Genomic DNA, 24,293 nt, shown 5'->3' on the forward strand with positions numbered 1-24,293 from the left:
TGCAGGCAAAAACCTCCAGGACTTGATTTAGCAAAAAAATCTTCAGCATATGCTTAACTTTTGGCAGCACTGTTAACCACTGCCTGCTCAAGTCAGTGTGCCTCTGTGTAAGGGAATTTGTGAAGTCAAACCTGAGCTTAAAGATCTGATTCAACCTGTATCTTAAAGGAAATAGGATTTCTGTTATAAAGGGCTCCAGAAATGAACTGAAAAGAACATATTCAGGCTCCAAACAGCAAACCCACCTCACCACATACTGCTCCTGACTCACATGCCTCGGCTTCTGATACTGAGCACGAGAACCTGTTCTGCTCATGGGCTGCTTTAAGTAAAGTCCAGGCTGGCGATTTCAAACCTCCTCCTAGCTTGGTGTGGGGGATTCAACTTTCTTACAGTCATCTGTCCCAGGCTCAGCCAAAGAGGAAAGCTGCTGTGTGTTTCCTCCCAGATTTCACTTGTTTCACGTTTGCATGTTGTAGCATGCTCCATCCTACTGATGCCTTAGGTTTTAACTTTTACATTTTTCAAATCCTGTATTGCCTAGTGTGTAACTCTGAAGTTTCGTGTGGCCCGTTAACTACTGTTCTCTCATGCTGGTTAGACATAACAAGCCTCTCCAAGGACACCCAGATTGTCCTAGGCCCAAAATGTGTAAACTAACATCTTAAGAACAGGGGTAAAATTCGGGAAATTACATCATTAACTGAAGTTATAATTGGAGAATTAACCCTGATATGGAAATGAACAAAACTTATAAAAGTGTGAAGAACCCGTGACTCAGGGTCCATCTTGGGTGTAGCTTTTGGCCTGCCCAGGCTGTACCTTTGAACACCCTTCAAATAAATACCTATCTTTATTCCCTTATTCTTGCCTAGTCTCTGTTTTTAGGTGGCCATCTCAGGCATCACTACCAGCCAAACTCCAAAAACTCTCATCAGCTAGAGGAAACATTGTCTGGAGTAACCAGACACCAGTTTTTAGTGCATCTCCCCATCACTTTTGTCCCCTGCTGAAAGTCAAAGGGTGATGAACTCATGATAAGGGAAGAAGCACAGCAGTACATAAAGGTTGCTCAATTAAGACAAAGTAAATGGCAAAGCAAAAATCCCAAAGCTCTCTAAAATATTTCTGCTCCTACCAATTCCAACCTGGTTTCAAAAACATGAGTCATCAGTAAAAGTCCCAGACAAGCAGGTCAAACCTTGCAGCCCCACAGAGAGTAGATAGAGGGTTTGGATCCTCTGCAATTTGGGATACAGCCACAGGTTCAGGTAGTTCCACAGGAGCTAAAGATCAAGGGGAAGAAGCAGGGTACAAGGAAAGGCCCAATGTAAGACCTAAGTACAAAACTCATTTTAGTTCCTTCATCTGCAAATAAGGGGATTTCATTAATAACTCAGAGGAAAGTGAATGAGTCACTAGTACAGTATCTGTTACAGCAGAGGGAAGCCAATCTGGACGAGAGAACACATTAAAAAACAAAACAAACAACACAACAAAGTTGGTCTGGCAATGTAGTCTTTTCAATCAGCAACATCCTAAGCCTGCACATTAGGGGCAGCATCAGTCCCAGAACTATCAAGCACTCTGCCACAGACTGCACTGGCCACTCAACACCATAGAAAGCAAGACACTGCTAGATGGTGACAGATTTCCACCCAAATTCTGGCTCATGCCAAATGACTGGCCTACTTGTAAAATACCACAGCACATTGCAAGGGTAAGAGTATTTACATCAAATACTGGCCCATCTTACTGGCTGGGGCACAAGACAGGCTCACAGGAGATGCAAACCAGTTTTTGCACATTCATTCTGATACAGAAAAGAAAGTTCAAGCAACTCAAAGCTAAAACCAGGTTTAATGTCTTGTGATCTATCATACTAAACGCCTTTGCCCAGATACATTTTCTATCCTGTTTGTTCTTTCTTGACTTAGGGTTCAGATTCAATGGACTCTACAAAAAGGTCAAATAATCCCTGAAGAACTTCACATGCAAATAATTAGGTTTTTTTTCTTGCCTTCCTACAGCGCTACTGTTGTTGTGCTGTGACCAAGTGCAGGACTGCTCCCTGACTGTTTCTGGGGTAGAAAACTGGCCAGTGCACCCACGGAGCAGGGCTGGTAGATAACTGGGAGGCCAAGGGGCTCAGCCATGAACTTGAATAAAACAAGGGGCCACCAATCAAGTCAATGAGTGCTCCTCCGGATATGCACTCTTGACAAAGACCAAATGGCTCAGATGGAAAAAGGTGATCCCTTTTCTCCTACTCACTTTGCTTCTCCTCCCATTTATTCCACCTGAGGGAAGGTGCAGATACCTCTCCACTTCATCCTTCTAATAGACTATTAATCACACCTATGGGAGGCAATGGAAGGAAAGACAAAGTATTAAATCTGACAGGCTCTCAAAGTGGCAGTGCCAGTGAAATGCATCATTAAGGTGAGTAATTTTCCTGTTTACTTCATATAGCCTCTGAGCCCCCCCGCTCCCTCCTCCCTGCCTAGATGTGGGCAGGACCCATCAAGGCAAAGCTTTGGAAGCAAGTAGCAGCGTCCCCAATTTCTACATAAACGCTGCAGGCCAAAGAGCAAAGGCAAGTTCCAACTGAGTCCTTGACAGTAATCAAGCACTGCGGCGCCTCTGGTCTTGTCTTGTGCATACCTTGCAAGTAGCATCATGTCTTCCCAGGGAGACTTCACTAGCAGAGCACGCAAGCGCCTTGTTCCTTGGCTTCTATCTCAGAAAAAGATAGTCCTGAAAACACACACACACGCCCCTGCTTTTCTGCTCCAAGGGAGACCATTTCCCTCTAAATCTCCAGTGTACTGTTAGAAGCCCTTTCAGAACAGATTGATGAATTTGCCAGAAATCTCTTTTGTTCCTGTGCAGAAAGGTTAGTGCCAGACCCTTGCCAAAATGGCATTGAGTCTTCCCTGTTAACGTCCAGGAAACTATCCTGAGTCAGATCTTATTACATTTGAAACAAAGTGCAAGTACCAGCAAGTCTCTTCCATGATAACAGCCAGGGCCTGTCCCATTTCCTGATCACATTACACTCAATTTCCAGAACTACATCTATGCAAATATTGTTCTCCTGCTTGCCAAGCATTTCATTGATAATTAAAGTGAAAAGCCAGCAAAGCTTTTCTGGCCAGGATGGTGAGCGAGGCAACAAACTCATACACAGACACCAAGCAGGGACAAACGCTCTTCCTCTGTATGAAGACCACCAAAAAAGAGCCCTCTCCTCCTCCTAGAGGACAGAGAATCCAGACTGAACCAAACAATTTCTGCAAACATCCCTCTGTTTTTTGGAATTACTGACCCAACGAGGTCACACTCTAGTTCTGAGTCACAGTGAAAACATAAGGATTAGGAAAAACAAAAATTGCACCTAACTGAGCAAGTCATAGTTTAACTGAGACCACAGAGATGCAGAAACTCAGATCTAAGTTATATCAATCAAGCCTGACAGCAGCTCCAGAATACTTAGGATGAATAGTGACTAAATCAAACCTTTAAACCTTTTATTCATACAATTAAGCTTTGGGGATGTATGGCGAGAAAGTCAGACAAGAACACAATCACCAGCATTTGCAGGGTTCTGGGACCTGTATTTTACCCAGATCCTCCTCCTTCTCAGCCCTCTCCTTCCATCCTCAATGACCTAGCTAAGCACAGTCCTTGAGTCAACTCATGTGGTTTCTCCCGAGCCTACTTTCAAAGTCAAGACATGATTCAGCAAGGTGTTTAAGCAGATGCCTACCTTTAAGCTTGGGAGCAGCCTTGCTGACTCCAACAGAACCCAAGAGATTTCACTGGGAATATTCACGTGCTAGAGGTTATGCACTCACTCAAGTGCCTTACTGAACCGAGACCTTGATTTTCCTACGTACCGTGGGAAACAATTCATCAAGTTCCATGCTGAGGAACACAGCAGAGCAGCTGCTGCAGCCATCAGGACATTCCCTGCTCAAAAACACAGGGCCTCGCCCCCAGCCAGCCAGTGAGGTCAATGCTGTGGCATCTCCTCTGCTAGGAAGATCAACAATCCCATACAGGTTTGGGGTACTCCTCCATTTTTTCTCACACTCCCTGCAGCTGTACAACTTCAGAAAAGGGAAGAAAGCTGTTCCACAGAACAGCATTTAGAAAGGGAGGAAGGCTTGCAATGAGTTCAGAAAATGTTAGCAGCAGTCCTTCCTACCCCTCAGAGAAATAACAAATCTTTGGTTTTGCATCTTCTGTCCCCTAAGAGCAGAGTGCAAAACCACATCCCAGTGGACATACAAACCAAAGGGAATTGTGCAGTAACATGTCACAGAAAAAATGGAAGGCTTGAACACAGTATAGTCTAGATCTCTGGTTTTTAGGCTGCTTTGAAATTTCAGCAAGAAAGCACAAGTACATAAAGCAAGCTTGCATGGACCTGGATGCACTTCACAGGCAGATCTACAAAAGCCTGCTAGGTAAACTCAAAAGGAATGACTGCCCAAATACTCCATGACATAGTAACAGATCTATAAATTATTAGAAATAGATTACATCAAGTCTCTCAGTACCTAGAAATTTATTTATTTCACTTGGTAGCAAAGATAATAATGTCATCTGCATGATCTAACTGGAAACATAACAGGAACGAATGTGGATTTAGATGCAAATCCTTGCAACCACAACCTGAAGATGGCTTTCCAAGGAAAACACCGAACAGCCCTTTGTCCCTGCAGACCTCACTGCTCTGCACTGCTTCATTTGCAAACTGCAAGCTCTGAAGACCCCAAGCAACAGATGCTTTGTGAGAAGACCTAGCCCATTCAAAGCAAGACTGCTTTCCCAACCAAAAAGCAGTCTTTGTTACTGGCTAACAATGAGAACAGGAATAGTTCCCTGGGAAACATAATTTTGAAGTCAGATTTCCCAACTAACCACACCCAATTAGTAAGTAATGCCATGCTTTTGGGTGATTATGGAATCCCAGCAGATTTTTTAATAGTTTCAATTTTATGATTTTCTCTATCTTCACAACAACAACAAAAAAGGAAACAAAACCCCCTCATGATCTTATATAGGTGGCTGGTAACTAAAGGCAAGCCCCTACCTCACTAAAAAGTAGTAAAACAAAATGGAACAAAACAAGAGAGAGTTGCAACATCAGAAGTTACTCGCTCACACTGTCTGGCACTCCCATTTTCCTTACAGCTCATATGTGGTGCATCAGAGAAAGGTGCAAAGTCTCCATGGGCAGAACAGGCTGTTGCCCTGCACGATGCTGTGCAATGAATTCCTTCCCTAGCAGAAAGCAAGATTTGTTCTGAGATAGCTACCATGAATCTCATGCACCTGCACCACTACAAATGCTATCAAGGGTAACACTTAAAAGCATTTCCTCAGCAGCTCTGAATGTAATGCTATCCAAAAGAAAAGGCAGGAGAAGGGCTGGGACTAACACTAGCAAGCCATTTGCAAGTGTAGCCCATTGAAGACAATCAATTGGTACCAAAGAAATCAAGGATTTGGAACCTGCAGAAGTTCACTGCCTCTCTAGAATTTTATCAGCCACTATGTAGAGAAGACACCAATAAACAATTGACTCTTTCTATCCACCAGCTTCTCAACTGAGCAACAGAAAAGAGTTTACAGGGGAGTAAATATTTAGCTCTCCAGCTGCAGACAGCAAAACACCAGATGCAGAAAAACCCTAAACAGGATCAGAGATACTACAAAACACCACAGGGATGCGACCATACTACTGCTATGACGGACAGCAGCTCATTATTGTGTAAGGTAGAGTGCAAAGCTCCTTTGCACAAAGCACTGGGTTCGAAGGGAAAAACCCCCATTTTTACAAAGTGTGGAGGCAACAGATTGAAACACTCCAGAGGGAGATACTTGGGAAGAAGAAAGCTGTTGAGGGAGGAGAAGCCCTAGCCACAGCACACCATCTATCTGACCCTAAAGGACAGCAAAGAATAGAGGCCCAGCCAGACTGTAACTGTTGCCATGTATTTCTTATTTAAATGCAATTTGTTTAATCTCAAGTTGGATTCAACCATCAAAGGCTCTCTTCTGTACCACACTGACAGTTCGCTCTAAATCTCTGCACCTTTAATCCTTTAATTAGCCAAGAAAAATGCAATCTCAACTCTTCCACCAACCTAAGCTAATTTTCTGCATGAAGCTTCCATCTCCTGTAGGTTACAGGTTTTAGCTGCTTGTGTAGCCAAGGGGAAAAATAAAAAACACAACATTCCCACATAGGCTGATGTGTGCTTCTCCAAGGAGCAAGCTTCTTGCAAAGTCCTTGCAGAAGCAAGAGGGACCCCTTTTCCCATTGCAGTAGTGGGCTGGGAGGCATAACTACATCACCCAATTCAGAGGAAGAGCCAACAGAGGTTTCTGCAAATAAGACAATGTTTGCATAGGACAGGGATAAAACTGGAGTGTTAAGCCAATGCTTGACTAAGAGAGTGCCATTAGTGGCTTTGGCCATCTTTCTCAGTGATTTTGGGATGGGAGCTCCTAAGCAAGCAAACAGAACCCCAGTAAGTCAATCACTTTGAAAACTCTCTCCAAAGGAGAATGAGCCCTGCTATTTCTCAAAAGTGTCACAGCAACCCAGCTCTCAATGAAGAAATGGAAGATTTCATGAGCCACCAGAGCATCAGGACAGAGACCCATTTGGGCAGCCTGAAATACTTATCAGGTTCTTCATGCAGTCCCAGCAAGAGCAAACTCAACGAAGGACAAGAGGGCCTCCAAAATTCTTCTTTGTCTAAAGCCCTAAGCACGTTGGAGTGAGGTATAATCTGCACCTGAACAGAAGCCTGACTGCCTCTCCAGGTCAGGATGAGTCTTGCAGGGCAAGGCAAAAGCAAACAGTGCTCCTGCTCAAGGCATGGTCATGGTGCACCTACAGGGACTGCTGGCTGGCCACATGCTGTGACCCCATGTGTAACAAGCCAAGCCATCTCTGCACAGCCCCCAAACCATCACATTCCAGCTGCAATATGCCAGAGCCAACGACCCTGCCCATTGCTGCAGCACTACACAGACAGCACATCTCTTTCTAGGCACAGCCTGCATGTCCACGCAATGCTGCATGGAGCCCAAGGCTGTGCCTCACATGTGTGTTTAACTGCCAAGGGTGGACAAGCTGTAGGAGGCGTTCCTGGTAGCTGGTCAGGGAACACATGTGAACAGCAGCACCAAGTCATCAGGGATTTGACAAAGGCATGAAGACATGGGAGTAAGAATAACCTCCCTCTGAAGAACAAATGCACAGTGGAAGAGCCCTGTCGACATCAAAGGCAGAGGACAGGCATTTGTGGATCTTGCAGTTCCTTAATTTACTTCTGTGTTGAGGTCTTGACAAAGATCAGCACATGACCAGGGCTGCCCCGCTTACACAAGCGCTTTTGATGAAGTCACAGCAGGATTTGGTTTGAGAAAAGGGGAGAAAAAGCCTCAACAGACTACTGCTTTTAAGCACTAGCAAAATACTACCCAGGTAGTACTACAACCCCATCTCTACATAGAATAGAGCACTTGGAATGCATGCCCCTTTCCTCTGAAAGGATTTTAGAGGCACTGTGTTCACACTGCCCACCTTACTCAGCCCAAATCAGTCCCCCTCATCTCCTCAGCAAGGAATTCAGCCCATTAGACAAGCAAAAGGATCTGAATAACAGTTGCTACGCTCCACTGACAACAAACCCAGTCACGCACAGTCTGCACCTTCAATACCCACAGTAGTTACACATGCAAACCAGAAATGTGGCTGCATGTATATCTCCGGGGTTGTCTTACAAAAAAAAAAAAAAAAAAAAAAAAAAAAAAAAACCCAAAACAATGCAGAGCTCAACGTGATGATGAGAACCATCAGTGCAATGATAGGAGAACCTCAGCATGAGAACTACTGCCGGTCTAATGCCAACCTCAGCACTCCAGCCACTCCTGAGTCATGTAACTGTTCTCCACTGCCACGGGCCTTCCGAAAGAGGCATTTCAAGTGCACAATTAAAGGCAGGCAAATGACTCTGCAAGCTGCAGTTGCAAGATATTCATGCTACGTTCAGTTCCTACAGGGCAAAGAGGACAGGAGTAGCTCACGAGGAGCTTTGGACAGGGAAGCTGCATTCCGGGGTCCAGGCAGTCAGCCTGGTAACTCAATCTCTGCACTTTGATCAGTGTATTACAGAACATCCTTCCACTGACAGTCCTCAGGGTGAGTACAGAAAAGTAGCAAATAGTAAGTAGATTTGCTCTAGGTCACAAAGCAAGCTCATCTCACAGCACCAAGATGAGTAGAGTTCTTTCTCTTTTAAGAAAGAAAAAAAAATATATTCTACGGTGCTCTGAAAGCAGCTAATCAGATTATTAAAGTGCTTAAAAGTTTAATGAAGAAATCAAAGCTATTAAGCAAACATTCAGCTTGATGTCTCTTTTCCTTCTTACCCACCCTTCCTCAATGCATTCAAAACCTCTTTTTGCTATGCTATAACATGTTTGAACAGGTACTGAGATACAAACAAGTCTTGGCCCCATCTCATACAGAATGGATTGGTTGCAGATGTTCTCCTGCAAGCTACATCTTGCCTCCTGCAAGAGCATTCATCTCCAAAACACATCATTTCACTTAGTTTGCCTGAAGCAAAAACTCAAAGGTTATTTAATTTTTAATATTTTTTTTATTAACTCTAACATACCTACAGCTGTGCAAGCAAAACCCCATCTGGTTTTTCAAGGCTCAAAGAGGCGAGCAACTAAGTTTAGATAAAAGTAACCACGTTGGGGCAGTATCTTTCTGCTCACCTCTGCAGGAGCCAACAGCAAAGTCAGGGGTGCAATAAAACAAAAACCTGCTATATTTCAGAGAAGCCTGACATATTTCACTATCTTCCTAGGACAAGTCAGACATGAGCTCATACAGTGGCAGGTGAGTCAGTGACGAGTCAGATGAGCTCCTTAATTAAGCTTTATGGGCAGATGATCCCTCGAAGGTGTAATCAGATTGGTATGGCCAGTGGAAAAAGGAGGAAAAAAAAAAGAAAAACATTTTAAAAAGCTGACTGAACTGCTACACCCTTGCTGAGCCATGCTGGGCAGGCTGAAGGCAGCACTGCCCTGAGCCCCCAGCATGCAGGAATACCTGGCCATCATGCACCACTCCCTGGCAGTCAGCACCTGCCTGTGTGCTCAGTTCTGCTCCTCCAGGGAGCAGAGAAACGCTGACTTCCCCAGCAAGCAGGTCACACTGGGGTCACACTGCAGACACAGTGCCATCCCAGGTGTCCAGTGTAAGGGGCAAGCACCCCATGAGCTCCACTTTCAGAGGCAAGGGGGTTGCCAACAGCTCTCTCTGATCTGCGCGGTGGAGAGGTAAGAAATCATGACTGAGTCACTCCCAATCACTAACAGAATCAATCTTGGCTAGGTGATTTATCAACGTTTAAATGCTACCAAGCTGCCTCACTTAACAGAAAAGCCCCATGAATTTTGTGTTTTGGAAGCTTCCCTGAAATAAGCTGCAAACCACACATCAAAGTATCAGTGTATTGAAACAAAACAGCGCCATTAAACAGATTGAGATCAGCGGGGTGACTAACGGCATCAGAGCATTTTTGCTCTCTTGACACCAGACATGCAGCATGGAAACGGTTTTCTTCCAGCACGTGTCCCTGCAAATTCATCCTGGAAACTTGTCTCGCCCATGTAGCAGCTCTTCCTGTGCTGCAGTGCTCCCTCCAGCAGCACAGGAACACCAGCAGCATCAGCACAACCCAGCTCTCCCCATCTTTATCTTGCACAGATCAGTCTGCTGAAAAACAAGCCCAGAAAGACAGGCTCCAACCTCTGCAGCCCTTCTGAGAGGCATGGCAAAGGAAATGGGCAAAAATGACTCATCAGAGAAGTCAGCACACAAAGGGAATGCCAAACAAAGGTTAAATTTATGAATTCCTTATGGAAACTGATTGCAAAGCAATCACTCCACATGCTTTGTCTCTTGTCTAACCTTACAGAACTAATGATAACACTTCTGAAGATTTTCCTAGGGCCTCACCACTTTCTTTGTGAGCACCAGTACCATAAGAGGTTTTAGTAGGATATCTAGAAGTGCACAGACATTTTTCTGTTTAAGCCCCGTTTGCTCATACACTTACAAGTACTCACCAAGGATGGGTCAAGAAAAAATGACTAAGAATGAGTTGTATGAGAGGTTTGCAGGAGAAGAGATGGGAGACAAGGAACTCATTGCAAAACCAGCCACCACCCTGCTGATTAATGAAGAGGGATCATTCAGTGCTCAGACACTGGACAAACATCTCATGGGAAGACTCTTTCTCTTTCACCTATGGCGATGCTGATGCTCAAAGGCAGACAGAGCGGAGGCACTGCCTGCCCCGCTGCTGGCTCTGCAAACACCCTTCAGGCAGGGCACCAAGCCCAGTGGCACTGCTCCCATCCCTTCCCCATGGGAATCCCTTCCAGCCCTGCCCTTTAACGGGGGGGGGGGGGGGCCCAAAGAGCTCTAGGTGAAGGTCTGATAGCAAACCTGGGCTCATTTTTCTCCCACTGTAAAGTCAGGAGGGAGGCAGCTCCCAGCCACAGCTCGCACAGTTGAGCTAATGTGCCCCGACAAGCAGCGGGGTGAGTTTGTTGAGGCTCGGCACCACAACTAACATAGCATTGGTACAGCACTGTGCTCTGCCTACAGAAACAGGGGCAGGCTTTCCCTCTAGCCATAGCCCCTAAATGGCCTGTGTGTCAGTAATTTTCACACCTGGTAGGCCCAATGCTGGTAAAGCTCAATATATCAAGCAGGGGAAGCAATAACCCAAGCAGCATTCAGGCTTCAAGTTTTAGCCTGAAGACACATTTTGGTTGCCTCACCAGTTAGTTTGTAGAAAGACTCTGATGTCCTGTAAACAAATCAAAATAAGAGGCCTGAAAGCTAAGGCAAGTGATAGGGCACCCACAGCAAGCAGCAGTATCCAGTTGCCCCCCTCAGGCATTTCACATCAGGGGTCTAAGTGTTTTACAGCATGGGATTGCCACAACACAGTCCCATATTTGAGGGTGGCTCCGTTGAAAGGAGGCAGAGGGAGTAACTTGCACAATGTTACCCAGATCACATCTAAATCACAGGGCAGGAGCAGCTCCAAGGATGGGCTGGGAGCCAAACGCAGGCAATGCTGCTCCTCAGCAGGGCATCTCTCGGCAGCGTGGCTGCTCTCTCCAGGAGGAGAGCGTGGTGCACCCCAGGGCACAAAACATGCAGGGAGGAGAGCCCCAAGGCAGCACAGCCATCATGGCTAATGGGGAAAACAACAGGGCCACAAAATGTAGACCCAAGTCCCATCTCATTTGTTTAGGAAAGCCAGGTCAGCCTTCAGGTGCTGTTTCCTCTAGCACATTTTTCACCTTTCCACAAAGCTGAATTTAGATGGACTTCAGCAGCTAACATGTATCAGCAGATCATAAACTCCTTATCAGACAAGTAATATTCTCCTCTGTTAAGAAAACATTCTCACAGAATAGATCTAAAAAATAAATAAAACAAATGAGGGAGAAGTAGCACTCTTCTCCTGTGGCTCCAGCAATGTTTTAAATGTTATCTTGAACAACTGGAAACGGTACCATTTATATCAACACTCAGGTCTATTTGCGAGAGGATCTAAGCTCTTACCTGGGTACCTATCCTGCTGCGTTTACAACAACAAATCTGACACACCTGCACATAGCAAAACCTCATGAAAAGACTTCCATTACATAATAAAGTTCATGCTCTTTCTATATAGAAGCCATTCCTACCCAGGACATTTCTTTTTAAAACAAAGTAGGAATTTCTTCCCAGTACATGGTCTGCCAAGCACTGCAGCTAAACCCTCAGCATACAGAGCACCACCAATGCAACACACAGAGAATTATTCTTGCTTCAGCACACCTCCTAACTGCTCTGTACTGAGTTGGCAGGGACATAATATCTATGACAAACGTGGTATTTCAGCTGACCTAAAGAAAGGAATGATCATCTCCAAGGGCGGTCTTTGTCTACATGGTGAGCAATACCTATTGCACCAGCCTTCCTGAAAAAATTTACCCAAAAGCAACTTATTCAGCAGCCACTCAAATAGTTTTTGCACAAGTTTTTTTTTGTAGGGTTGAAATATCTTCTAACAGTGCTCAGTAGATGCGGTTAAAGTTATAAAGATCAATGGTATGGGGGAAACTGGCAACGTATTAGGAAACCCTCCTTGCCCTGGAGCTGCTGCCTCCCTTCTGGGCCAGCAGCCGTAACCTTTGGAAAGGTAAGGAGGCAACTGTGCCGATGCCTCTCAGCTCTGCCAGGCTGCTTTGCATGCCTAGCACTTGTGAAATCCAGAAGAGCTCAGCAGCTTTTACATGCCAGTCCAGAGGCAGTCCCTGTGCTGAATGCAACAACAAAAAAAACCAACAAACCGAAGCATAAAAAAATAAAAAAATTCCACTCCAAAAAACTGCTGGTTCGGAAACTTCGGCACTTCTGGCGCCTTGGTTTCCCTTCTCTAAAATGGCGACTCCACACCTGATTTGCCTACCAAGCAAAGGTGTTTGCTGATTAGGGAAGTAATGTTTGTGCAGCACTTTGAAGATTTAAAGTACTACATTAGTCCTACATGTTGTTCTTACTAGAAGCCAATTTTTAACTAAGAGAAGGGGAAAAAAAAAAAGCTGATTTAAATAGTGACCCTCCCCCACTTCAAGATGTTCACTCATCTCCCAACATCAGCTATTCTTATCTGTAAATGTTTTTTTAACCCTTCCTTCTCACAGTTCTCAGAAACCACAAGTCTCATTCAGCTTTTATTTGAAAAATGGCTTCTTTCCAGGCTGTGGCTGTTTCTTGTAAAGTTAATTCCTTTGGTAATACTGCTGGAGGCACCTTGGTATGTTTGGTGTGTGTATGTACACATATATATTTTCCCCCTTTTCACACGGTGTTGTTTTTATATATGTGTAGTGAAAGATACCTAATCCAGGATTATGATTCTCTTTATTCCTTTCTCATGAAAGTAGGTGGGACTTTTCTTGTGCAAGTTGCAGTGATGGAAATTATGTTTAATGAACACTTTTTCCTCTCCACATAGACAAAAAAAAGGTCTCCTTAAAAACCAAAAAAAGTTTCTTGCACTCAAATTTTTCCCCTCTGAGTTTTCCTTCAAAAACAGCTAAAACCTTAAAACAAATTTTCTGAAGAAAAAAAAAAATTGCGATGCCAGTAAAAGTAGAAATTGCTTGTACAAATCAGCAGAGGGATCTGCTGCCCCAGTGGGGGACACACCCCCTTCCCCCATCCTATGTTCTAATGCCTCATGATTTTTCACTTGCAGATCCTGGAAGACCTGTAGTGAGGTCTAACTCATCTCCAGTGACAGTGGGAGGCAATCAGCCACAAACATTGCAGCCAAGAGGCTAAATCCTAGTGGAGAGAGAGGGTCATTCACACCATCTGATGCCTGCTTTCTCCCAGCATCCTGGGTGCCCTACACTGACTGTGCTGTTTGAAGATCAGAGTACACACTCAAAGCAGGAGACCCAAATTTTCAGCTCACAGTGCTGACAAACACCAGTTCACACTGTAAGTAAATAACTTCCCTTCTCATCCTTCCTGGGTATCACTAGTTGCACGGGGTACAGACTGTCCCTTGCAGCACGGTCCTGCACCAAAGTTCAGTCCTGTCACCACAGAGGGCACTGCTCTAACAGAGCATAGAGCAAAACTCCTGCTCATACAGAGAGGCCATACTGCCTTGGTAGGATTTACAAAACAATCAGGGACATAAAAACAGGGGGGAAAAGAAAGAAAGACAGCTCACATCACAAGACATTTTCTAGAAACTGCTCCACAGGTCTGTACAGCTGCTTGTAAGGAGTAACAGAACATGATAACTGGTAATAAAAACAAAATATACATGACAAAGATATTATGGGGAAAAAGCACAATTACATTCTAATGGGAACCTAATGCACTCAGATCTCATTTTACTCAAGCATAAAAACCCAAACAGAAGCCAGCAGTCCCCTCCTGGCTGGTTCTCACAGGTGAACTGGTTCTTCCCAGCTTTGTGAGCTTGAAAACACCTCCCTGCCGTGAGAAAGGCACCTCCTTCAAAGACAGTAAGCCTGGCTCCTCTCTTTCCAGGTAGATGACCTAGGACAAGTTACTTATGCCTCAACAGCCGTGGTGTTAGGCCCTGTAATGTCCCACAGAGGGAAACACACCTCAGAAGCTCCCCGAGCAAGAAAACACAATCACCACCTCTCCCTGCACAAGGGCAATGGTGGCAATTGACATCTGCCCTGCCTCCCCACCTGCCCGGTGCCAAGAGCACATGCATGCTGGAAGCAGCCTCTTGAGGCAGGCACAGCTGCTGAGGGCTTAAGGAAGCCAAATCTGAGCCACTTTTCACCTGAGACAAATGGCCAAGCACCACAGCGCTGCTGATCTGCCTCATGGAAGGATCAGCTCACAGCACTGCAACAGCCTGCAGCGCCTGCATCCCACACTGCAACCCCATCTCCTCCCCCACTGCCTTCTCCTTCCAGGTTGCTTCTCCCCTCTGCCTTAACAAGTGGGGGCTATCACCAGTGAAATAAACTTCACTGAAGAACCAGCTGGGCTGAAGACATTCACTACCAGAGTGGCCCACAGGTGACCAATTTGTCTCCCCACGGAGGGCTGCAAATGCTCTGCACAAATGAATCTCTTACAGGGACCCTTCTCAACTGCCCTGTGCAAACAGGAAAAGCCTACACCATTACTGACTAGGAGCCTCTGAGGATAAGAAAACCCCTAATCCTGTAACAAGGCCATATCCAATCCCTCTCTCCTGACAGCTTTAAATACAACGTTAAAGGGTGAAACTGGAAAGCTCAAATTATACTGAGCAACACACCACCAAGGAATCACAAAGCTAAGACTTCACAGGAGCACTCAGCACAGTCTTACATGTATATTCACTGAGAGAGCCACCAGGCCTTAAAAAAGTTTTCACTTATGATACTGAGAGATAATCAGCAGTTGGGACATACCGGACATGACCAGAGTTACTGAAATGATGCACTATTTGAACAGATTAAGAGAACACCGAATATATAATTAGGAACTGTTGAGTCAAGGCAATGTACACATCTAATTGCCCTCTCACTGCTTCACTATGCTTATGCACAGTCATTTTATAGAGACTAAAATGTCCCAAATTTACTACATGGGTCAGAACACAGAATGTATTTAAAATAAAAATGGAATTAATCAATCTGAAATAGAAATACTGAGATATCCCAGCCAAGGAATCTGTTCTCTCAACCACAAAAACCCGTTATTGCTTGTGTGGACTAATTTAAGTGCATTCTTTTCAGCTTCCTTAAGATGCAGCTTTTCCAAATTCACTAATCCCAGCCAGCACAATCCATTTAGTTGCTTTCATGCATGTTGCACACACTATTATCCAGCTTTTCTAGCAAAGAGAGTCTGAAATCTGAGCATTTTCTGATGGTTGTAGGCACAGCTGAGTTTACTGAGAACAGGAAAACCAGTGAGCCTGCCTGGAACATGGATTGCAGCTTTGAAGAGCTCCAGGTTTCATAACAAATCCTGCAAGGACCAACCCAGCTCAGCTCCAACCTACTGCAGGGCATGAGAAAAAACTGCTAAACTCAGGTATTGCCAACACCTGAATTATGCAAGTCTTGCAGGGCTGGGTGTCTTTCTTCAGCAGAATCAAAAATTTGCAAATAAATTTCAATTTTCATTTAAAAAGTTAAAGCAATTTCTGCCTTCTTGTGACTATCAAGAAAAGCTTTAAAATATTTAGTAGATGCACCCTAAAGGCTCAAAAACCTGGGAGAGAGTAAGAAGAACCTGTTTGTCTTTTAAAAAAGAGTCTCATGACTTATAAGGTGATATCTTGCTTTTGGGGATGGGTGGATGAGATTAATTTTTTGATAGCTTGCATTTGGCAGTAATGTTCACTTTTACTTACCTTGACATACAATTTTAATTTTTACTTTCCTACTGCAATCATGTTTTCCCCCATGTAACAGGTTCTGCTAGTGGCAGGTGATTGCCAAATATATTTCAGGGGGAAAAGGGAGTACAGTTGTTTCTTTATTTATTTGTGCTCCGAGTGGGTGGGGAAGGTCGGCATGCAACTTCCACAAACAAAAAAAATCTGAGGTGGCACACTTTTGAAATGCCTTGTTTGCTTCTGCTGCAGAAACAGGAGGAGATACTGCAATGCATGGGTATACAAGAATTCTCCCACATAAATAAACGAGATGCTATTCTGCTTAAGTTCTGACTTCATCCAACTCAGAGGGCTTCTCCCTCAACCTCAACAACCTACTCTCTATCTCAGCATTACAAACAATAAGTGCTTGTTCCTTTGCAGCATGGTTTTCAAGAAGGTTTTATTGTTTGAGTGTGCATGTGAGAAACTTTGTTCAATTTAGACAATAAAGGCTTTTGTTTTTAAACACTTCAATAGAGTTTCAATTGTTAAAGACTTTCCTTCTGAAAAGACTGATTAACCTGGTTATATTCTTACTTGCATTCTGAGGTAATTAATTAAAAAAATAATCAAGGATGCTTATAAAGTCCTCTGCAATCCAATCTCAATTTGTCATCATTAATTAGATCAACATTGCATACAAATGAGACCTAACCTGATTAGACAGCATGTTTTACTGGAATTCCTACTTAAGGTCATGGAAGACTTCAGAGAGAAAATTTGCAGTATTTTCAAAGTAAACTGCTCATACATATGGAATCACCCTGTCACCTAGCATCAGCTAATGTTTCTCTTTGTAATTTTGGCCTTTTTATTCTTTTTTCCCCCCTTTAATTAGGGGCCCATCACAAACCTGAGCAGAGAAGCTGTCACACTCATCTCCCTCCCAGCCTACACTACACAAATACTGCTGATTTTGCAAAGGGTGTCCACTGTCCTAGGACAATAAACCTCCCTCACTGCAAAATTTGGAGGAGTAAAACAAAAAATCATTTTAAGAGAAAAAATGATCCCAGGGCTGTTTTCAGAGACATAGAATTTACGTAACCAGCAAGGACGCTCTCTGCTTTCCCCCACCTCCAACAGAAGTCACCTTGGGATCTAAATGCACAAAGTGGCTTAGAAATCTGAAGCACCTTCACAGGTCTCCAATCACTCCATGAAAGCAGCTCTTGCTCTTTGGAGAAATTACCCATTCCTCTTACCCAGCTCACCGGCTTTGCTCCCATGACCTAATCTGACATGACTCAGCCCAGAAGCTCAGAGGAGCTCTGGTAAAGCACGCTGTCAGCCAGGACAGCAGATCCCCTGCCAGGCACCACCAACCCTTCCCAGCACGACAAGGTAGGTCAGACTGGCTCATCCCCTCCAAAAAGGAGGAAAGTGCAACACACTGGATTTCCTTACTTAATACTGTTACCTGGGGAACTGCAAGAGGGAAAACAGGAAAAAAAAATAGAACACTAAACCAAACAAACAAAGAAACAAGGCTTTCAAGTTTTGGACTCTTAATAAGGGTGGGGCCATCAAGTAATTAAACTTTTAATAGGTCACTACAGTGGAAGAAACTCTTCCAGTTGGGTAAGTTCCTAATCCATCATTAAAAAAGACGACAGGCATTAATCAAAGTGTATGAAGTCACATGACGGGGGGGGCAACTCCAAGAACTTGCTCTTGCTGAGAGGATGGGGCAATCACTCCTCCTTTCATCAACATTTCATGCGTGTTTCCACACTTCTCAGGATGACAGTGGGAAGGAGAGTCTTCACGTCCTTCCCCACCCACCCCACTGATAAAGCTGTCGAACACAGATTACCAACTGCTCAAGAGCTCATGTGAAACGAGTTGGTGGATTAATTAGCAGAAGGGCAGAGCTCTGAAGATGGATAGGTGCTCTACTTTGCAAGGCGTATCGATTGAAGGTCCCCAGCCAGCACCACAGGACTGTCATAATCCACTGTGAACACATAGCACACTGCCAGCTCCTGCACAAGCAGCTAAATATGGGTCACTTAGCTCAGTGCAGGGACACCTGGACCATGCTCCCTCCTCCCTGATCAGAGAGCTGTTTAAGAGCCCATTCCTTCAGTAAAATACATGGACTTAGACCTGAACAGACTGCAACATATACAGGGAATACACCTTCATCTGCAGGTCCACATCAGGGCAAAGGAAAAGAAGGGAAGGCTAAACATGCCTTTCCCCAGGCTGCACACACCTGATGACTGTAGTCACCAAATAGTAATTTTATTTCTTTTTTCAAAGTCAGCATGTAATCTGAGCTTTGACCACTACCTAGATCTACATTAAAATTCAGCCCTTACTTCTACCCCAAAAAGCCACTATCAATGAGGTGAAACATCTCATTTAAGCTTGCTAGGAGCTTTCCTGCCTTCATCTCTGCTGGAACAGCCTACTACATACATTCAAACCTCATTTCAAAAGACTGCTTTTCGTAGTTGAAAGGACAGCATCAAACACTCTGGCTCCTTGCAGCTGCGTTAGATAATTCTTTGTACCATACGTATCAAAAGAGAACATCTTTTCATATCTCCTTCAAAGGACCCTCTCCAGAACAGCTTGCAAAAATCCAAGCCAGCATTTTCTTGCCCTGAGAAATGCAAAGCAGAACTGACCAACAGTTTCCTTACCTAAAGGGAATTGAAAATAAATATAGTGTGTAGTGTAATTGGAGAAACAAGGACATGAAAACATGTGTGAACTACAGCAGATCATCACTCCCCAGGCTGATGAGTAAAAAATGCGATTTCAACCTCACTTAAAAATACCTCACCCTTTTATGCATAAAGAAATGAAAATTTGGTTGTGACTGAACCTATCACATTTTAACCTCATTTAACACCATTTTCTGAAAGAAGTTATTAATGTCAGTTCTAGACAAATTTTAGCAGAAAAGACTTTTAAAATACAAGGGATGTAACGTTATAGTGATCTGTTGTTATATGGCATCTTTTTCCAGAAGAGAGCACAAGGGCTCTGCTGCTTTGCTGGCAGCAGTAGCTGGAGTTTGTTTTTTAGTTGCATATGCAGCTAGATTGTATCTGAGATCAAAGTAGTTCCTCAGATTAAGACGAAAAATACAAAACCCCACACTATTTTAATGCTCTTAGCTTTTGGTAGAAAGTTGATCTTTTTTTGCTTAAAAAAAAAATTTAAAAATTAAGTCCTTGCTTTTATTCAGGTAGCATGGGGCAGGATATTATTCACTGCACCTACTCCAAGTGCCTGCAGGAGAGGAAGGCAAATATTGAACATCTTTAAGATAGCAATATTCTCCATTGTAAACATCTCTACTCTAGAGCCCTAAACCACAACAGCTGGGCTTACAGCTCCAGCAGTGCTGTGTCCTGAGAACAATCAAGCCAGCACCACCAAAAATCAAGAGCTGGGCTTCAGGTTTCAAGCTTCTGCATTTTTTGGTAAGAAAAGTAGTGTTCTGTCAGCAAAGTGTTAAATAAAAAAACCAAAACAACAAAGCAACAACAAAGCCCCATAACAGAACAACCCCACCCCCTTCAACAAAACCCCAAATAACACACAGGGCTGACCCGAGCTGGTGACACACTGGGGTTCCCATACCAGCTGCAAGAAGAGAAGGACACAGAGAAAATGACAGCCTCACACTCCATGGGTCTGAGCAGGGAGCACCACCTCCATCCTGCTGGCACGGCCCTGCATGCCAAACCTCATACAAACCCACGGATGTTGAAGAAAGCCAAGGCAAGCACTGAGGCAATGCTAATGCCCACCTCAGGTTTTACTCCAGAGCTCCTGTTAGACCCAAAAGGAGAGCCACTCTTTCATCATGCACAGTCTTTAGGTGATTGATTTTTTGCAAGGCATTTTTAGTCCCCTGGGATTTAGTGATATTACTGAGGGTTAAATTCCCACCACACCCTCTCAGAGCAACCAAGATAAATCTCGCCCTTCTGTGTGACACATCACACTCTGCAGAGGACTCAGGTCACTTTGTTCTTGCACAAGCCTGGGTATGTATCACATGAATAATGTCACTAGGGGCAGGGGGACCAAAGCCAGCGAAGGAGCAAAAGGAGCCATGTCCTTACCGTCCATGTTGCTGACTTTGCTGTGCTGGACTGTTGAAATGATACATCGAAGCTGTGAGGTCCTGGGTAGTCTGTGTTGGAAGGGATGGCTGGGGAGGGAGAGAGGGCATCAAAAGTGGAGCTGGGCTGGGCGTAGGGCGAGGGGGCTGTGACGCTGTTCTGCGCGTGCTCCGTGTTGTAAGGGCTGGTGGAGGAAGAGCCATTCTGGATCTGCTGGTCCATGCTGTTCAGGAGCCCCAGGTTCGTGTACTGCGGCTGCAGGCAAGGAGAGATGCACAGGAATGTTATAGGAGAAGCACCAGCACAGGCTGGCCAGACACAGCATGGCCTCCACCACAGAGGATGCACAGCATCATCTCAGCACCACTGTACGTGTCACACCAGGAGGGAGATATGCAAAGGATATCCCCCTCTTTACACTGGTGACTGAAACAGAAAGGAGTACAGCTTCTCACAGACACACGGTGGATCAACAGCAGAGCTGGGAGAAGAGCCTGTGCATCACCAGGAGGTGATTTGCAGGGCAGAAAGCCGTCCCAAGGAGACAGGCTCGCTATGCCTAGCAACACCCAGTCAGACCTTTTCAGAGGTACTGCTATAAGCTGATAAAAATCAGCAGGTTCAGAACTACAGTGCAACTGGCTCTAACCTGTACGAGGCTACACCGTCTTCAACAGTCTCATGCTCTACACAAAGGCGATGGATCTGACCCCACTACACGGGGTGACATTAGCTCCTCTAACCCAGGTAGTAACTGTGCTGAAATGTGACTCACTGGCAAAATGGTTAGGAGCCACGAGCCTATCTGCACGATACATTCAACTCCCAGTGACCAGTCACACACGGTGGTAGAGAATTAAAGTTCTCATCAAGTAGGCTGGAAAGTGACAGCATGGAAGGCTTCTTCTCATGCTTAAGAAGTATCAATTGTACAGTTACGTGTAGTTAACTGCACTTAACTAGTAGTAGCTACTTAGCACATAAGTAGCCTTCAAGTACAAACAATATATGAAACAACTGAAGACATCAAAACCGAAAACCTCTGAGAATAAAGAAAAGGCAAAGGTTAGATTAAGGAGAGGTTAACAGAAAAAACACATCTAATACCCTAAATTCAATGCGTAGCCATGGTCTCCCACCTCAAAGAGATGAGAGGGGAACACAGTTTAGAGGAAGGTGACAAGAGTAAGCAAATCCTTTTAATGCCATCCTGTAACATAGCAGTGGGTGACAACTTTTTAGCCTGGAAAAAAACTGAAAAGGTGGAACTCAGTATGATAAAAGGGGATGAATTCCTAGATTACATGGAAAAAGAGCAAATACAAAATTAATTTTCATGTTCTCTTAAAAGAGGTGTTTGGGAACAAGCAAACAGCTTGAGCAGAATTTTGGCTTAAACACACAGTGATTCTTCACAAAACCCACAAATAAACATGGATTTTTTTTTGCCACGAAATGTCACAATGCTAAAAGCCTAAGTTCAAAAAAGCAGGAGACAAGTTCTGCTTGAGGAAAATCCACCAAGACAAGTCTATCTGACTTTAAAATTCTGAACTACTATCACTTGGAAACTGAGAAAGTATTCTGGAGAAAGAGTTACACAACTGCCACACGTTTTTAATCCTCCAAAAGATGTGGCACTGGCCAGAGTGACAGGGCAGCAGGCAAGTGGGATTCAGTCAGGTACACTGGGTGCACAGCCCCATCCTTGTGTATGTCCAAAGGGCACGAAACTGTGCCCAGCTCAGGGCAAGCAGCATCCAAAGGTTTGTGCTACCCATTCCCAACAGCTCTGGGCTCAGCCAGGAACATGAGGCAATAAAGGCACCTGGTTCTGCTGTTAGCTGCTGACAGCAGAAGGGACTCAAGCTCTTCCTCTCATCCGAGGCTCCAAGCAGCTCATGTCCCTCAACATCCTATATCTCCAATCCCACCCAGAGCCACCAAGCTCACCTATCTGTCAGTATCTCAGCCAGTCTGCTCACAGCTGCCCTCATTTTTCCAACAGTTATTCTTCTTCTTATCAGCCACTGAGCAAAGGCTCCCCGAATCAGAACACCAACCACAAGATCCATAAAAAAAAAAGCTTTCTCAATAGTGGGAACTCCAGCAGCCCTTTGAGTAGCACTCCTCCAAAGGCCTGAAAGGGAAGGGCACAACCTAGCTGCTGAGCTCACCTGGGAACTTTGGACAAGCCATTTAACACCCAGCTTTACCAGTCATTTCAGACACAGAGGGAAACAAGATGGTCCCTTTGCAAGGATGAAGTGACTTCCATATACCCAAAGACTTCACACTCTCAGCTGTACTTCCAGAATGGAAGTAGAGAAGTTAAAACCAGCCACCGCAGTTCTTCCTTAGGTTTCTGTTTCACTAGAAGAGGTTAGTATTTTCTGGGCTTTTCATTAAACACTCAAGGTGAGGCTGGTGCTCTGGGATCTTCAGTGAGGTGAGTGGGCCCTTCCAGAGATGCATCAACCTGCCACTAGGAGCTGTGCTGTGAAGGTCTGGGCAGGGGGGAGCAGCACAGAGAACTTCATTTTGGAAGCTGGGATAGGCTGCAGAGAGAAGGGAGAGCTGGTTCCCTCCCTTGCGCTGTCAGCGATTTGCTGTGTCCTTGGGCAAGGCACCTCTCCTCCCCCTCCACCCTCACCCTACTGCAGGCAGCAAGGTCTGCAGGGCAGGGATTGCTCCTCACCACGTAAAAAGCCCTGCACTTAATGGGCCTCCTTTGTCTGAGGCCTGCAGGCAGCAGAGTAATAAAAGCAATTACATATTGAGTCCTAATCCTGGGTGAACCAGTGACTCAGGTTAGTCATTTGCCCTCCCTGCCTCAGTTTCCCCCTCCAGAGCAGTGTGGATGTTTTAGTGCCCAGCACCCCTGTTAGATTGGAGAGCTTGTATCTGTGATTGGACTCAAAGCTCAATAGTCGATGGGAGAGAGAGAGATCCAGACTGGTTCTTCTCTTCCAAAAGGAGATTGCAGCTTTGGCAACACAGATGACAGTTATGTCTCATCTCCTGCAGGCTATTCACTCAATCAAGACCTATTTAACGGACTTTTGGTACATGTCTTCCCTTGAGGCTAATTCCATATGGAAAGAGCCAGAATTCTGACATACTGTACCAGGAAGAGTCTCTTACCTGCTCAATAATTTTGCATTTCATCAAAAAACAACCCTCCCGCCCCAGATTAACCTAGTGAGACCTGAAGACTTCTCAAAATGTAGAATATCACTCAATTGTTTCATTCCTCATGGAGATTAACATCAGACACACTCCCTAACCAGTACATGATGAGAAGACAGCTGTGATGAAAACAGTCTCCTACACCAGCTCAGACATACAGACAGCAAAACAATAGTGTTTCAGCTTTCACTTAAAAACTACTCCTCTAATCCCAGGCCACTCAAGCTAATGGGGAAAGATGGCCAAACAAGCAGCCAGTGTTAACAAGACAGCACAGCCTGGAAATGCTGAAGGTGCTGCCTGGGAGCCAATTAACCAAAAATAATAAAATAAGTGTCCCATTAAAATGTAAGATATCCTTAAGATATTCCAAGATCCTTTTCATTCCTTTCAGTCCAGGGGCCATCTGTCTAAATGTTATCAGCGGAGCAGCCATTCCACTGCATTTATACACTCACATGCCACAGCCGAATGCCGTGTCCCCATTTGCTCTTTAAATAACTATTAATCTCCTTGCACTTATCCTCATGCTGACACAAGCAGCTGTTGGACTCCCCTTCTGCCGCTTCGAGTCCCACCAGCCTTTCACCTTCCCCGGCCCCTGGGTCCCCTCCCCAGGCAGGTGCTCCATCGCGGTGACAAAGCCATCGGGTTTGCACACACGAGCACTAAGCCCCGTCTCGAAGCTATGCCCCAAGGCAGGCGCGGAGTTGTTTGCGCTCAAGGGGTCAACATCTGAGCTGCTTGCACGGTTTTGGAGGAATCAGATAAGACTTCGGGAGGCACACGCCTTTTGACAACAGGACAATTAGAGGGGCAGCAGGCCCGGGGAAGGCACACGCAGGAATTCACCCCCTTGGCCCCAGCAGCGCTGGGGATGGCGAGAACAAAGAGGCTGCAGACTGTCTGCAAGGTATTGCCCCTCAGGAGGGGGCTGCAGGGCGTGTGTTTGCACACACACTGC

General features: G+C 44.9%; 1 protein-coding gene across 8 annotated transcripts in view; it reads right to left on the reverse strand.

Moving 5' to 3' along the window:
- TP63 (tumor protein p63) overlaps positions 1-24,293 on the reverse strand; it is an 83,558-nt gene that overhangs the window by 29,817 nt on the left and 29,448 nt on the right. For 7 of the 8 annotated variants that reach the window (XM_042042188.1, XM_042042187.1, XM_042042190.1 and 4 more), the window contains one exon: positions 20,141-20,395. The exons of the other annotated variant lie outside the window; for it this stretch is intronic. In XM_042042188.1, the coding sequence (XP_041898122.1) occupies positions 20,141-20,395 (255 nt within the window). The remainder of the gene's footprint in view (positions 1-20,140; positions 20,396-24,293) is intronic. 8 annotated transcript variants of the gene reach the window in all.

Source organism: Corvus kubaryi, unplaced genomic scaffold (assembly GCF_017639235.1).
Source record: "Corvus kubaryi isolate FWS band 111438036 unplaced genomic scaffold, C.kubaryi_AGA036_p1.0 37397, whole genome shotgun sequence".
Classification (NCBI taxonomy): Eukaryota; Metazoa; Chordata; class Aves; order Passeriformes; family Corvidae; genus Corvus; species Corvus kubaryi.